The sequence below is a fragment of the Hydra viridissima genome, unplaced genomic scaffold (assembly GCF_058129835.1).
Source record: "Hydra viridissima isolate aposymbiotic clone 2 unplaced genomic scaffold, HvirCarnegie_v1 scaffold_9, whole genome shotgun sequence".
Classification (NCBI taxonomy): Eukaryota; Metazoa; Cnidaria; class Hydrozoa; order Anthoathecata; family Hydridae; genus Hydra; species Hydra viridissima.
The window spans coordinates 16,965,001-16,979,483 of NW_028324308.1; the positions used below are offsets into that span (position 1 = coordinate 16,965,001).

General features: G+C 30.5%; 1 protein-coding gene across 1 annotated transcript; it reads left to right on the top strand.

Annotated features, from left to right (window-relative positions):
• The first annotated feature begins 7,030 nt into the window (after positions 1 to 7,030).
• LOC149884323 (uncharacterized) lies at positions 7,031 to 9,094 on the top strand. The gene is made up of 2 exons (XM_090098158.1): positions 7,031 to 7,354; positions 7,544 to 9,094. The coding sequence occupies exons 1-2, from the start codon at positions 7,105 to 7,107 to the stop codon at positions 8,935 to 8,937; spliced, it is 1,644 nt and encodes a 547-aa protein (XP_089954284.1). The 5' UTR covers positions 7,031 to 7,104; the 3' UTR covers positions 8,938 to 9,094.
• The last annotated feature ends 5,389 nt before the right edge of the window (positions 9,095 to 14,483 follow it).

A 14,483-nucleotide genomic window follows, 5' to 3' on the forward strand; every position in this document is an offset into this window, starting at 1 on the left:
GCCAAAGTATTGTCTTTCCTTTATTTCTAAGTTTTGCTCGTTCGTCACTCTAAGGTAAAAAAAAAAAAAAAAAAGCACATGTTTATAAACCTTTTTAATTATTAAAATGCGTTTTAAAAAAGTGCATTTTTTTGTTTTGCAGTTTTTATTTTTATATTTTGCATTTACGCGAATACAAATTATAATCGTACAGGTTTAATTTTTTTTTCTGGACTGATTAATTTTGGTTGATAAAAAGTTCTTTTTTTCTCAAGAATTTTACATAATCACCCACTTTCTTGCACATTCAAGAGGAACCTTTCGGCTAGAACATCAGAAACACTTTTTCCGTATTAAGTTAGCTATGAGCTATCTCTATTGATATTTTTTAGATATTATATATTTTTATTATTATTATTATCACTATTATTATTATAACTATTGTTACTATGATTATCATTTTTATTATTATTATTGTTATTATTGTTTTTATTATTACTATTATTATTTTTGTTATTATTATTATCAGTATTATTATTATTGTTGTTACTTTTAATATTACTATTATTATTATTGTTATTATTATTATTATTATTATTAATATTATTAATATTATTATTATTATTATTATTATTATTATTATTATTATTATTATTATTATTATTATTATTATTATTATTATTATTATTATTATTATTATTATTATTATTATTATTATTATTATTAATATTACTATTTTTTTATTATTATTATTATTTTCATACTTTTTGTTTTGTATATATTTTAAATGTTAATTGTTTGTCATCTGGATTTTAGTTTTAAGTTTCGAACATCATTCGTTTTTTTATTTATTTTTTTCATCTTTTTTTATTTACTTTTTTTATTTAAAGGAAAAAATATGTAGTATATATCGTCTACGGTGATGGAGTGACGGATCTGCTCGATTAACCACGAAACATTTTGGCGATATCAATATCTAACTTTTTAAATTTGTCATCTCACTAATAACAACTATCACTAAATGAGATGAAATATATTTTTAACACAATGAAAAAGCATATTTTACATTTTAACTTATAACAAAAATACGTAAATTTAGTTTTGGCAAGTTTGACAGTCCTGAAATTTAACAAATATTTTAATGAAATAGATAAATTAAATAATAATACCAATAAACCCATCAATTTCAAATTCAAGGCTGTCAAACTTGCTAAGTTTAAATTAACTCTTTCGTCCCAATCTACCCCCTGCTACCCCAATATACCCAGTTGAAGGTATAAATAGTTTAAAGGTAAAAAAAAAAAAATTTTTAATTTTTTTTAATATCTTAAAGTGTTACTAAATAGTTAAAATAAAATAAAAATACGTTTTTTAAGTTTCTAAAAAAATCAGAGGAAAAAAATGGTTATGCATTCAAAAGTGAAAAAAAAAAATCATTTTTTTAAAAAAAAATCAAAAAATATCTTTCTTTAAAAAAAAAATCATTTTTCCTTCTTTAAGTGAAAAAATATCACTTCGATATTTTTCCGGATTTCAGTTAAAACTTAGTGACAGATGTTCAAAAGAAAATCTTAAATTCAGCATTAAAATAAATGCGGCAAGCATACAATAAATCAAGTACGCAAGAAACAATCGGATTTATCAGGCTATTACATACCTTTATCAAACTTCATGCCTTTAAAGATTCAGATAAAAAATCTATTTTGGTTAAGATTATGCGAGCGACATACGTAAAGAAATCGGCCACGATCCAATTAACCATTTATAACCCAGATATATCTGTTTATTACTCAAAAATATTTAGTTATTACCCAGAAATATTTATTTACTATCAAGAAGTAATAACGGAAATTATTGGCTAGTTGAGCTATTGAATAAACTAGCATAAACTTACACGGTACTAAAACATACTTACACATTATAGATACCAATTGTTACCTAAAATGTTGACTTTTTTTACAACACATATGTCCTATATTATTTTCTAATAAACACAACAACAATTTTCTTAGTGAATTTATAATAACTGAAAATCATATTAATTAACATTAATTTTTCAAAAAGGTAATAAAAAAGTTATTAATAATAAAAATCAAAAAATTATTAGTCATAAATACAATGTTGTATTTGTAATTGTAGTTAGTAATTAATTTGGATTTTTATACATCCTAAATAAATAAAAAAAATTATTTTTAAATTAAGTTCCTTAGAGTTTATACATAGAGGCAATTCATCGAGCATTCAGCAATTTTTACTGCTCTTTCAGTATATATATTGCAGCGCTTGATGCTTGGAATAAATGACGGTTTTTAACCCAATGTGTCTTCAGACAAGCAAGAGCTTTCTGGCGATTACCAACTTTCTTGATGTCTTCTTCAAGAACACCAAAATTATTCTTGTTAAATACAAGTTTCCCAAGCCAAATCATTTTTATCAAAAATAAGTTTCCAAAGCCATATTTTTTGCCTATTACAACCAACAAAATTAAAAACTACTTCTAGTTGTTCTTTAAATAAGTTAACAAAGAAATAACTTAAAAATGCATAAATTGCTCTTGGATTTCATCTTGCTCAATGAAGAGATCCATGGAGTATCCTCTTTTAAAAAAAGATGTACTTTGCATTGCATTGCGGAGCAGTTTCATCTCTCCATCCTAAAATTTTGTAGATTAAAGAAGGACCAATGTTGTCAAATGCTAGTACAAAATTTTTACTTTTTTTAAATGTGAATTGAGCAAAAGAGAAATTTAAGTCAGATAAGGTAGACTCTTTTGGACATGCAGAATTAATGACCAACTTCAAAACTCTGTCCAGATATGATTCTGACATGAATCTTACTGTGGATTATCAAATCTAAGGTCATCAAATTGTTTTTTTTAGCCTAGCTACTACACCACTTTGATTCTCTTTGATGGATAAATTTTTTTTGGATCAGCTGCTCTTCCTAAGAACAATCACCTTCTCTTCCTTATGTTTCTACCTGCATGTTATGAAATTTTTTGTCTTCACTTGTTACACTTCACTTGTTCTTCACTTCACTCTTTCAATAAAATTTTTTTGTCTTCACTCGTTAGGCCACATACCCTTCAAATCAGTAATATCAAATAATTGTGAAAAAAAATAAATTTTAAAAGATATTTTTAGTTCTGTTAAATATTTATCAAAATCTGTTATAAGATTTTTTCATTTTACGATGAACAGATTGCTTTGTTAAAAGTAAGAAACAAAAAATTTTTGACACAATTTTATCAGTTCGAAGCAAATTATTTTGATTCGACTTAACTTTGAATTTTCTAAACACTTGATTTAATTTATAGATTTGAACCTTTTAAACACTGTAATTTTTGAGGCAATCTTTTTAAGCTGTTTAAACTGTCAATAGTGTCTTACGTTTTCTAATAAAATTTTGAAATGATTTTTTATCTAAATTCTTCGTCTTTTTTCTAAATTTTTTATATTACAATACTTTAATTGCTTACATCACATTCTGAAATAAAAAGTGTTAATAAAATTACTCAACTACATTGAAAAAAGAAAAAAATTGAAAAATTTATGTTTTCGAAACATAGATAAGTTAGCTTTGATTTGTATAAAGTATAATAATACAAATATATTACTATTTGTATAGGTTATCGTTTTCAGAGATTACTTTTAGTGTGTATTCTGTTTTTTACTTTATGCATTTAATAAATATATGTTATATAACATAATAACTTAACTTTGATATAGCATAGTTTAAGATAATGTGTTTGCTTTGGTGGGTGACTTTTTTTGAAAATAATAATTCAAATAACAGATATATTGAGGCAATATGCATAAATACTCATCTACTAACGCTTCAGAGTTTCAAAAATTTCTTAAAATCTATTAAAAGTCAACACCCTAATATTTACGTATAAATAACATTTTCTATAGAACTTACTTGATTTAGCTTTAGGCATAGCCGGGATTCTCGCTGGTGGATAATAAGTAAGTAGAATCATGGTGGATGGTTATCGGTAGGTTAGGTGCACACTTGAACAGCTGCAGTTTTAGCTATATTGTTTTTAAAGAGCATTTTTCCAATGTGTTTGGAAAAAAAAATCTTAAACTAATAAAAAAAAAATTTGAACGACATGCGAAATTCAAAAGAAGACGCGTGTTTATCACTTTTTAAAACTGCGTTGCAAACTGGGTTCGAGAGGTCAACGTGTGAGTTAAAGTCGTTTAAACCTTGCAGCGAAGTCACACGCTGATGGTGTTGCTAACCTTTTAGCTTTTTACCTTTTGCAACAAAAAAAAACTTTAAATGCTATTTCTTCAACTTCTATGCAGTAAAAAAAGAACTGGGGTAAAGATCATCGCTGCGGATTTAACTCTATTTTTAGCAAACTGGAGATAAAACCCAATAATTCTTAGGCCACTATTTGAAAATATTTTTTTTGTAAGTTTTCTATTTCAATCGTTTTTATTTCAACCTTGATTTTAAATGTGGAGAAATTGCATGCTTATTTAAGACGCTTTTCGTTACTTCGATGTATGTTTAATGAAGAAAATTCTTTTCTTAATATTTTTCAATTTCAGTTGTTGTAGAAAACTCAAGCAACACAAACAAAAATAAGATTTCATAGATAAAAAATCATTAAAATTGTTAAATTTAAACTTTATTTTTTTGCTTTGGGTATTTTAGGACCGCCCAAAAATTATTCTATTGAAAACATCGACTACAGAAAAGATCAGTAAAGTAAGATTAAAAAAAACCTTTATGAAACTTTTCTTTGTTATTCGTTTGGGATTGTGTTATTCGCTTATGTCTTGGGATTATACATAAACATATGTGTGTCTTGTGGTTGTGCATAAAAATATATACAGAGTATACATTTGAATTTACCTCAAAAAAGTTTAAAAAGAAGTTGCCTTTGTTTCGTAAGAATTAAATCAAAATGTCGTGTGAACGCTTTTAAACTAATACCGAATCTTTTACAGTAGGAAATAATACACAGTTTCAAAGATTCTCGAGATAAATTCTAACTCTTTTGTACCCAAACCTTTTGTACCCGAACCTTTTGTACCCAAACCTTTTGTACCCAAACCTTTTGTACCCAAACCTTTTGTACCCAAACCTTTGTACCCAAACCTTCTGTAACCTTGCAAGTTTTTGTAACATTCTTATTTAAATTTTTCTCTTTGTAAATTAACAGCCAACATAAATTAACAGTCAAGATAAAAAAGCCTTTATTTACATCACTATTTTTTTAAAGCCATTTCAACGGCAATAATACTTTAATAGTAGCTTATACAAAATGTTAAAGCGCTTATTTAGATAATAAATAATTACTTAATACTAAAACAAAAAACAATTTTAAGAAACATTTTTTATGAATTTTATTGATTAACACTCATGTAATAAATTCTTAACTTTGAAACATAACAGGCACGGACCACAAGAGACTTTTTTCACATACCTCGTTCTGTGATAAAATAAGAAACAAAGTTTCAAACTAAACTAGGGTTGTTCGCCGCAAACAAAAACTTACGAAAATTTCGCATTTTTATCTTCCGTATTTCAAGTTGCTTTTGCGAAAGTTGTTCTTGCGCAAATTCACCTTCCGTAATGCGTTATACGAAAAAAATAAATAATAATTATTCCGTAATAACTCTTTACGAAAAGAAACTTGCGAAACAAATCATTTCGAAAGAATACTTGCGAAACAGTTCCTTACGGAAGGAGCATTTCGGAATGTGCGCTTACGGAATAGACTCGAAAGAATTCATTAAACTGTTATACACAAAAATATTATTATTTATTATTTAATTAATGTTGTTAAATAATTCTTCAATAGTTTTTACATATATATCTGTGTATATATATGTGTGTGTGTGTGTGTGTGTGTGTGTGTGTGTGTGTGTGTGTGTGTGTGTGTGTGTGTGTGTGTGTGTGTGTGTGTGTGTGTGTGTGTACACACAATATATATACATATATATATACATACAGTGACCTAGAAAGATTAAGAAAGTTAGGACGGGGTGGGGGTACTGAAACAGAATATAAGGGGGCCTAACGCAGCTAAAATTTTTAAATTTTAGTTGAGTTAGGCCCCGTTATATTCTATAATTAAGTATATTAAATATATTATAATAATTAGTGTTTTAGTTACCTAGTTAATTATACGTATTTGATTCATAAAAGGTAATTAAAAATTTAAAATTAGCCGCGTTTCGTAAGTGTTTTTCTGTTAAGAACCGTTTCGTAAGTTGCGGTGCGAAAGAGTTTCGTTTCGAAAGAAATTTGGTTTTTTATCATTATTTCAAAAAATAAAACCTTAAAATGTTCATTTGTTGCAATACTGAAAATAAAATTTTATTATAAACATTTTGGTATATAAAAATTTTATTTTTGACAATTATATCCGTTTGGCCAACAAAAATTTATTATTGACTTCAAAACGTCGTTTAGCGAAAGAGCTCGTTCCGCAAGTGCGACTTCCGTAAGCGCTCACACTTGTCCAAAATTGGAAATAACTACTCCGAAGCTTCCCGAAAAAACCCTTTGGAGCGGAGTATCTACATATGTTCCTGATTAGAAAAATGAAAAAAATGAAATCCTTCATGACCGTCCGAGCGAGAAATTTCAGTTTAAAAAATAAGATTTTTGCCAAAAAAAATTTTAATTTTTTTTTTCAAAATTTGATGAAAAAATCAGTTCTTAAGTATTAGTGGCACATCCCTAATAAAATATTGAACCAAATTTCGGGAAAAGGCATTTTAATGACATATTCATGTTTTCATTCGTGGAATGCACAACTCAAAAATGCCAAACTCAGCAAAAAATCATGAAGACTGTCGGAAGTCAGTTTGTCTCCTCTGTATGAAAAAATGTTCTAGGGAGCTAACAAGTTTTCTTAAAGACCAAGTCAAGAGTCTGATTTCTCAGGATGTTGACTTTTGTGACACACGAGTCCCACTTGGAATGTGTGATTCTTGCAGACTGCTTCTGAGGAGAAAGAAAAATGGTGAGAATGTCTCTGTCCCTCCCATTTTTGATTTCTCATCTGTCATCCCTAGGTCTGAGACAAGAGGACAGCAGTGTGATTGCATCATTTGCAAAATTGGACACCTGAAAGCATTGCAAAAGCACCCATTTGAAATGCCACAACAGCCTTTACCATCCCAAGACCAAAGAAGATGTTCTGATTGCCTCTCCTTAATTGGAAGAGGAGTACCTCATCAATGCAATCAGTTCACATTCAGGCATAACATAAAGATGTTGGCATCAAAAGATTCCAAAGTCAGTGAACAGATTGCTTCAGCAGTCATTTCATCTAAAGAGGCTTCTCCTCATGGAACCCTAAGAATAGTACAAAGTGGTGGTGGGCGACCTTTGCCAATTACTCCAGGTAACAGTAACTTGCAAATCTTTTATCTGATAGTAATTAAAACTTTGTCATTGTCTTTGTCTTTTACAAAAGAAAAAACCTTTAACAAATAAAATTTGCAGTTCAAATCTAAATTTTACTTTCCATAAAGAAAACTTGGTTGTTTATGTGAAAAATTTGCTCCTACTCATAGCAATGTTTTTAATACAGGTGCAGCAAGCGCAAAAAGACTCTTTGGTGATGAAGTAGTTCTAAAAGCCCAAGACCTTGCAAACATTCAGACAAACACAGGGCTGTCTAATGCAAGCGTCAAAAAATTGGCCTCAACATTGAACCATGTTGCACAAGCCAGAGTTGTTGAACCTCAATTCCGGGCAAAATTCCATCAAATAGGTACACAACTATCTGAACATTTCACTCACACAAACATAACTGTGACACATGAAAAGTCTCAGACAAAGAAACAAATTGTGGTTCACTGCAAGAATCTCTCTGAACTTCTCAATGATGTCTTGCTCAAAAGACAAGTGTATAAAGAGCACATAGTCAAGCTTGGAATTGACGGTGGTGGTGGTTTCCTCAAGGTTAGCCTTGGGATTCAAGAAGATGAATTGATTTCTCAAGTTCAAGCTCCACCAGACAAGAAGACACTTACATCTTTTGCAGCAAAAGACAGTGGTGTGAAATCTCAACTTCTTGTTGCTGTAGCAGAGGATGTACCAGAAAACTATGAGAATTTGAGAACAATACTATCTCTCATCTTCTCTGAGCGAGTTGACTTTCTTCTTTCAAGTGACCTGAAGGTGGCAAACCTTGTGTGTGGGCTTCAGTCACATGCCAGCTCACACCCTTGCACATGGTGTGACATTGACCACAATAGGTTATCACAGAATGGTAACTTTCGAACCTTTGGATCCATCAGAAGATCCTATGCCTCATTTAAAGCAGCTGGTTTAGACATGAAAAAGGCTAAACAATTTCAGAATGTGGTGCATGAGCCCCTCTTGGATTTTTCTGACAATGCACTTGTTCTTGACATCATACCACCAATGGAGCTACATCTCCTTCTCGGTGTAGTGAACCATCTGTTCAAGGCACTAAAGGACTCCTGGCCTGAGGCTGAAGAATGGCCTAAAGCTCTTCATATCAAAGAACAGCCTTTTCACGGAGGGCAGTTTGCTGGGAATGAATGCCGCAAACTTCTCAAAAATGTTGACCTTCTTCAAAGACAAGCAGAGAATTGTTCAGCTTTTCATGTTTTTCCATTCATCGACACTTTGAGAAAGTTTGATGCAGTTGTGAATGCCTGCTTTGGAAATCATCTGGATTCAAACTACTCAAAGAAAATTGACCAATTTCAACTGGCTTTCCTCTCCTTGCCAAAAGTAAGTGTGAGTCCAAAAGTCCACACTGTCTTCTTTCATGTCAAGGATTTCATTGATCGTCACAAAAAGTCTCTTGGACCATTCAGCGAACAGACAACAGAAGCCCTTCATCACAGTTTCCGAACCCACTGGGAGAGATACAAAAGGCCTCTGGGTCATCCAGACTATCCAGAAAAGTTGCTGAGTTGCATAGTAGATTTCAACAGCAAGCGTCTTTAATGCAAAGTTATCAAGAAAACATCGTCTCTTTGTTTCAGTTTATTTATGTTTTAGTTTTTCAAAAAAGCTTGACTAACTAACATTAAAGCTGCCCCCAACTCAATTTTTTAAAGAGTACATTGTTTTCTCACATTGTTTTCTCACATTATTTCTTTGTTATGTGTTCATAGAATAAAAAGAATAAAAGCAATCTACAGTGGACAATTGTTAAATCATTTTAAAAAAAATCAAAATTAAACTTGCTAAACAATCATTTTACTTTTGATTTTGAAGTTTTTTAAACATTTTAGTGACTTACCCATGCATCAGGGATCTGTTATGTAGTGTAGATCAATGTTTAGTGAATAAAAAATGTGTTTTCTTTTGATTGCAAAAAAATATTTTTTGTCGCAATTTCTTACATTTTAAAACTAAAATTTCTCGCTCGGACGGTCTTGAAGGATTTCATTTTTTTCATTTTTCTAATCAGGAACATATGTAGATACTTCGCTCCAAAGGGTTTTTTCGGGAAGCTTCGGAGTAATTATTTCCCATTTTGGACAAGTGTGCGCTACTTTCGTATGTAGCAAAATAGTTTTATTTCGCGATTCAACTTGCGAAAGGCGACATTTCGTAAGTAGCATTTGCGAAATGAACATCGGCGGTTTTTTTTGTTTCGTAAAATTCGGTACGAAAAAAAAAAATTCCTGATTATGAATATCCTTTCGAAAGAATTCTATTTTTCCGGAATTGTACGAAATATTGCGGTTAACAACTCTAAACTAAACTCTCTTCAAAAAGATCTGCACATGATCTGCACATGAAGGAATGTAAAATTGTACTCTTTTTTTAGTTCTCTTGTAACCTATTGTATATTTCTTTCAGCTAATAATATTTTAATTTAAGCTGTAAAAACAGCTTATGAACCATTTTATGAACCAGGGTTTCTAAAAAAGTAGGTACCAACAAGTTACTTTCTTTTGATGTCACAATATAGATTGAATAGTGACCTAATATATTAATGGCGACCTGTCAATTTTAGAGCAAGTTGAACAACATTACATTTGTCCAAAATAAAGAATGCTTGCAGAGCTTCCAACAGTATATTTTTCATTCTAATAATAAAATGTCATGCCATATTAGATTGCTTCTAACGATATTTATTAAATGTTGCTGGTCAAAAATTATACTTTGTGTCTTTTTGGATGTTCAATTTGTGTGTTTGGATGTTAAATTTTTTGGATTTGAAAATGAAAATTCTAAAACTTTATAAAGCTGCAGTTTTACTGGAGCCCTGATCACAAACAAGACTCCTTTACCAGTACCTAAATGAATCATAAGAGATTCTTAGTATCTTAGATAAATTAGTTAAAAACACAGTAGCATTACTATAAAAATAGCCAATCGGTTCTTTCCGGTGTAACCTGTACGTTATCAATACAAGAACTTGGTTCACAAGTTTTCCATTGAACTTTAATGATTTTGCACTTGAAAAAGATCCTTAATGTTGCTAAACTTGTCTCTTTTTACATGTTATGGCAACTTACCTCGGGACGGTGTAAATTGGCACACATTTTTTTTTGAAGACGCTTTTTAGGCCATCAATCATTTTTTAGAATAATATTTAACATTTGAACATGTTTATCAAATTCATATTCGTTTATAACTGCAGTTTGATATTTTCAAAAAAAAATTCTTGACAAAGTTTTTCAGTTAACTTACATTAAGTAGTAAAGTTTTTTTATGAATTTACAAAGTTGATAGACATTCTGTCAATTTTTACTCCTTGATCCAGGTTTTCTCATGGTTTTGTTTATCATAGAGCAGCATTTCAGCGACTTTGGCATCTAGACTCTGTCACACTAATTCCAGAAATGCAAAGAACTCAAAATCTAAAACTAAAGCCAATCAATCCCAAATTTTGATCTCTGATTCATCAGTCCATTTTACACATTTCTAGTCTTCTGGCAATTTCTATGTCCCTGTGCCTATTGAAGCCGTTTTTGGTTGTTATTTTATCGTAATAATGATTTTCTCAACGCTTTCCAATTATTAGGATTTTTCTCGGAATTACCATAAACTGTCTGTTTATTGTAAGCCGAAAATCTTGGAAGTATTTCTCTATATTGGGTAACAAAACTCATTAAAAGGTTATTAATAATCATACTGATCCTTTTATTACCTGGTGGCTTAAATAAAACGAGCTGTTGTGTATATATTATGCACATGTACATTAAGAATATATCAGGAACTTCGAAACTGGGGAAAAAGAAGGAGGGGATCCAACCTCCCCCAATTATTTTCCGCATTCCCCTAAAAATGCTTTTTTCGTTTTTTAAACAAGTAACTTTTGTGTTAAAAAATTTATTTAAAAAAACAAGTCCAATTTAAAGTTGAATTTTAACAGATCTGAGTTTAAAAACTATTTTCTTTCTTTTTTTTTTTAAAAAAAAGTCCTTCAATAAGTTTTTTGTATTTTGTAAATCCATCTTTTTTTTTTTTTAAAGAGTTTTTAAGATAAAAGGTATATTTTTCATTATACGTGTTAATCACAACATAACTATTATAATAAAACCAAGTTTTTCTTTAAAAGATTTAGCCCGCTCATACGTAACCATCAAATAAAGAACTTACAGAATGAACGAATGGACATTTCGAGACTTCGGTTAAATTGCTTATTGATATGTTAAAGGCCCGTGTATTTCAAACTATAGCCAAATAAGTCTTTGAACAATTTCCAGAACTGCTTCAAATGTTTCATCGCAAAATGTGGATGACCAGAGAAGTTTTTATTCCAAAAACATTTCAGCTTCCTTTTGCACATGGAATTGGCAAATTTACTGAAAACTTTAGCATCTTTATCACTCTCACATATTATTGTCCTTCTTTTTTAACCTATCTACCCATATTTCACTTGAGCAACAAATTGAATTTCCGACGTCATCAAGTATCCATAGTTTTTAAATTTCTTCCTCTTAAACATTCTTCTTGACAATATTCACCTCGACGAAATTGAGATTTATACTGATTCAATTAATGAAACAACATCATTAGATTTCTTAGGCTTTCAAATCGTTCATCTAATGAAACCTAAACGAATTGTAATCTTCTTTTCGTATTCTGATTTGCAGGGAAGATGCTATAAGTAGGATTGGGATAATACGGATGCGGAAATGAGTTTTTGCAGCAGGTTTTGCAATGAAGATCCTGTTTCTCAGAATTGGTCACGTGATAGAATTTAGCTGGTTTTTTTTTTGAGGAAAACTTATCAAAAGATCAGTTTGATGCTTTCTGCCTGGTAACTTATAAGGTAGCCTTCAATTCCTAATACATCTTCTTTGGGTTGTCAACTAGCCTTTGAGTTGCTGGTATAACGAAAACTAGTAGATTCTTTACAAGCTGACGTATTGTTTAAACAACTTTATATTCTGGTTCTTCTCATTTCTCAAATGCGGATTGCTTTTTTTTAAAAGTTGGTTCATTTTGATGTTCTAAGGATAAGATGATCTTGCAATTCTGCATTTACATCTTGTCCATCTTGTTTTTTAGATGTTGAACTCGTGAATCTTTTCTTCTTGTTTCGAATGTAAACATCCTTATGATTCATGTTTACATCAGCAAAAATTATGCTCACATCAGTACGAATTCCAAATGACTTGTTTATATCACTTATACTAGGACAGCAGTTCTTTATTCTCGTGTGTATCAGCATCTCCGTATTAACTTCTCGGTTCTTGATAGTTTGGTGTTTAGTAAGGGTTGATGATACATACATTCCAGTTGACTCGCTATGTTGCTGAATAATCTTGTTTGAACAGTTGAAGCACGATTTTCATCCGTTCGATTTTTTTAAATTCGTAGACGTAAAGATAAAAGATATTGTCTTTATAGTCCGATACTCATTCTCTCAGAGTCTAATTTTGAGAACGTAGCATGTTGAGAAATTGCAGAATTCGCTATTTCCTTTATTGAAGTGGAGCTTCATCGCTTAAACTATTAGAAGAATCAATTCAACTCTTCTTTCCTCAATCGTAATTTTCTCTTGTTAACTTGTTTTTCGCAATTTTATGCAATTTTCATATTTTTCCAATTACACCATTTGTAAAAACGACTTTTTCCTCTTCTATCTTTAATTCCATCTTAAAGTTGTCGGTTCAACCCCTCTTACTTTTTTTTTCCCATTCGCAAAAATTTTAAGATTTCAAAAGTTTTTTTTAATGTTGGTTTTGCTTTTAACTTGAACTTCAACAATCATCTTACTAAGAATTTGATATCCACAAGAAGAATTGATTCCACAAGAAGAATTCGATTTGATGGCGAGAATCAGCATCTTTTTGTTTCTTTTCTACCCCTCACATTGTCATTGTGAGTTTAGTGGTACTCACGAATTTTGTTAACAAAAAGATAGGATCCTTGAGAAGCCAGTTCTTTTATCCAAACATGTACTAGTCTTTGGTAACCTGTTTGTGGATAGTAGAGCAGCAGGTGTTTTGCAGTGATGCTGAAAACTGGTTTGTAAAGAGCTTAATTGGTAAAACTAAATGTTGATTAAACTCATGTCTTGCAGATTCTACCGAGCGCATGCGCATTTCACTTGCACAGTTTAGTTCCCCTTTTCATTTGCATAAGAAAAAATTTTGACATTTGTTTATCTCTTTCCTATCCCTTCCTTCAAATACTTTTTCTTAGGCACATTCCATTTTGGTTCCTTTCTTGAGAATTGTTTGGTTTGTCTATTCCAGTGTCAAATGTAAGGGTCAGTATCACCGCAGTGAAAATGAATTGATCTGATTCACTACAAAATCGCATTCGGCCACTCACGTATATAAGAAGAAATAAGTCACTGTATGATCTATGTTTTTAAAGATGAACCTACGTAAGATCTTAAAAACCCTTCATCGTCATACTTATGTAACAATTCTAGAACAATAATCAAAGATAATAAGACAGTGAGAAATGTTTGTAAAAAAGACAGCGAGAAAAACGTTTGTAAAAAACTTGCTTAATGGAGAATAACATTTTATCAGATAATTTTCAATCCGTAGTTTCTAAGCAACAAGCACTTTGTTTTTCAAACCCTGCACACGTAAGAATTACAAAAAAAAATTAAAAAAAAAAATAGAAAAATTGATAAATATTTTAAAACAAGTTAATATAACCTCAAAATTATTCATAACCCTACACGTCATCCATTTTGACCTAATCTATAGAATGACGTTATATTACATTATTGCAAATAAACAAAGAAGAAGAAACCAGTTTGTCTCGTTTTTTACAAAGTACCCAGAAAGGTTGAGTACAGTTTAAAAATAACTTAAAAATAAAGAATTTTCCAGAAAGTTTTTTTTTTTTTCGCAAAGAGATTGTGCCCAGTTGACGTCACCTCTTTGAGAAATCAGTTTATTGGTGAACAACCTCTTTTGCTGCTTCAATTAAACGATTTGATGTGTGACAAGCGCTACCATCTTTAAACCATGTTTTTGCATGAAAGCCAAGAAACTGTTGCAAAGATGGAGCTAAAATTTTGAGATCTCGCAGTATCGCTCCGTAAAATTAGTACTTCGGCT

Excerpts from the sequence above, each read along its gene's own strand:
- LOC149884323 (XM_090098158.1), top strand. The coding sequence starts at position 7,105 with ATGCCACAACAGCCTTTACCATCCCAAGACCAAAGAAGATGTTCTGAT. Across the intron at positions 7,355-7,543 it reads ACCTTTGCCAATTACTCCAG|GTGCAGCAAGCGCAAAAAGA; the intron begins GTAACAGTAACT and ends TTTTTAATACAG.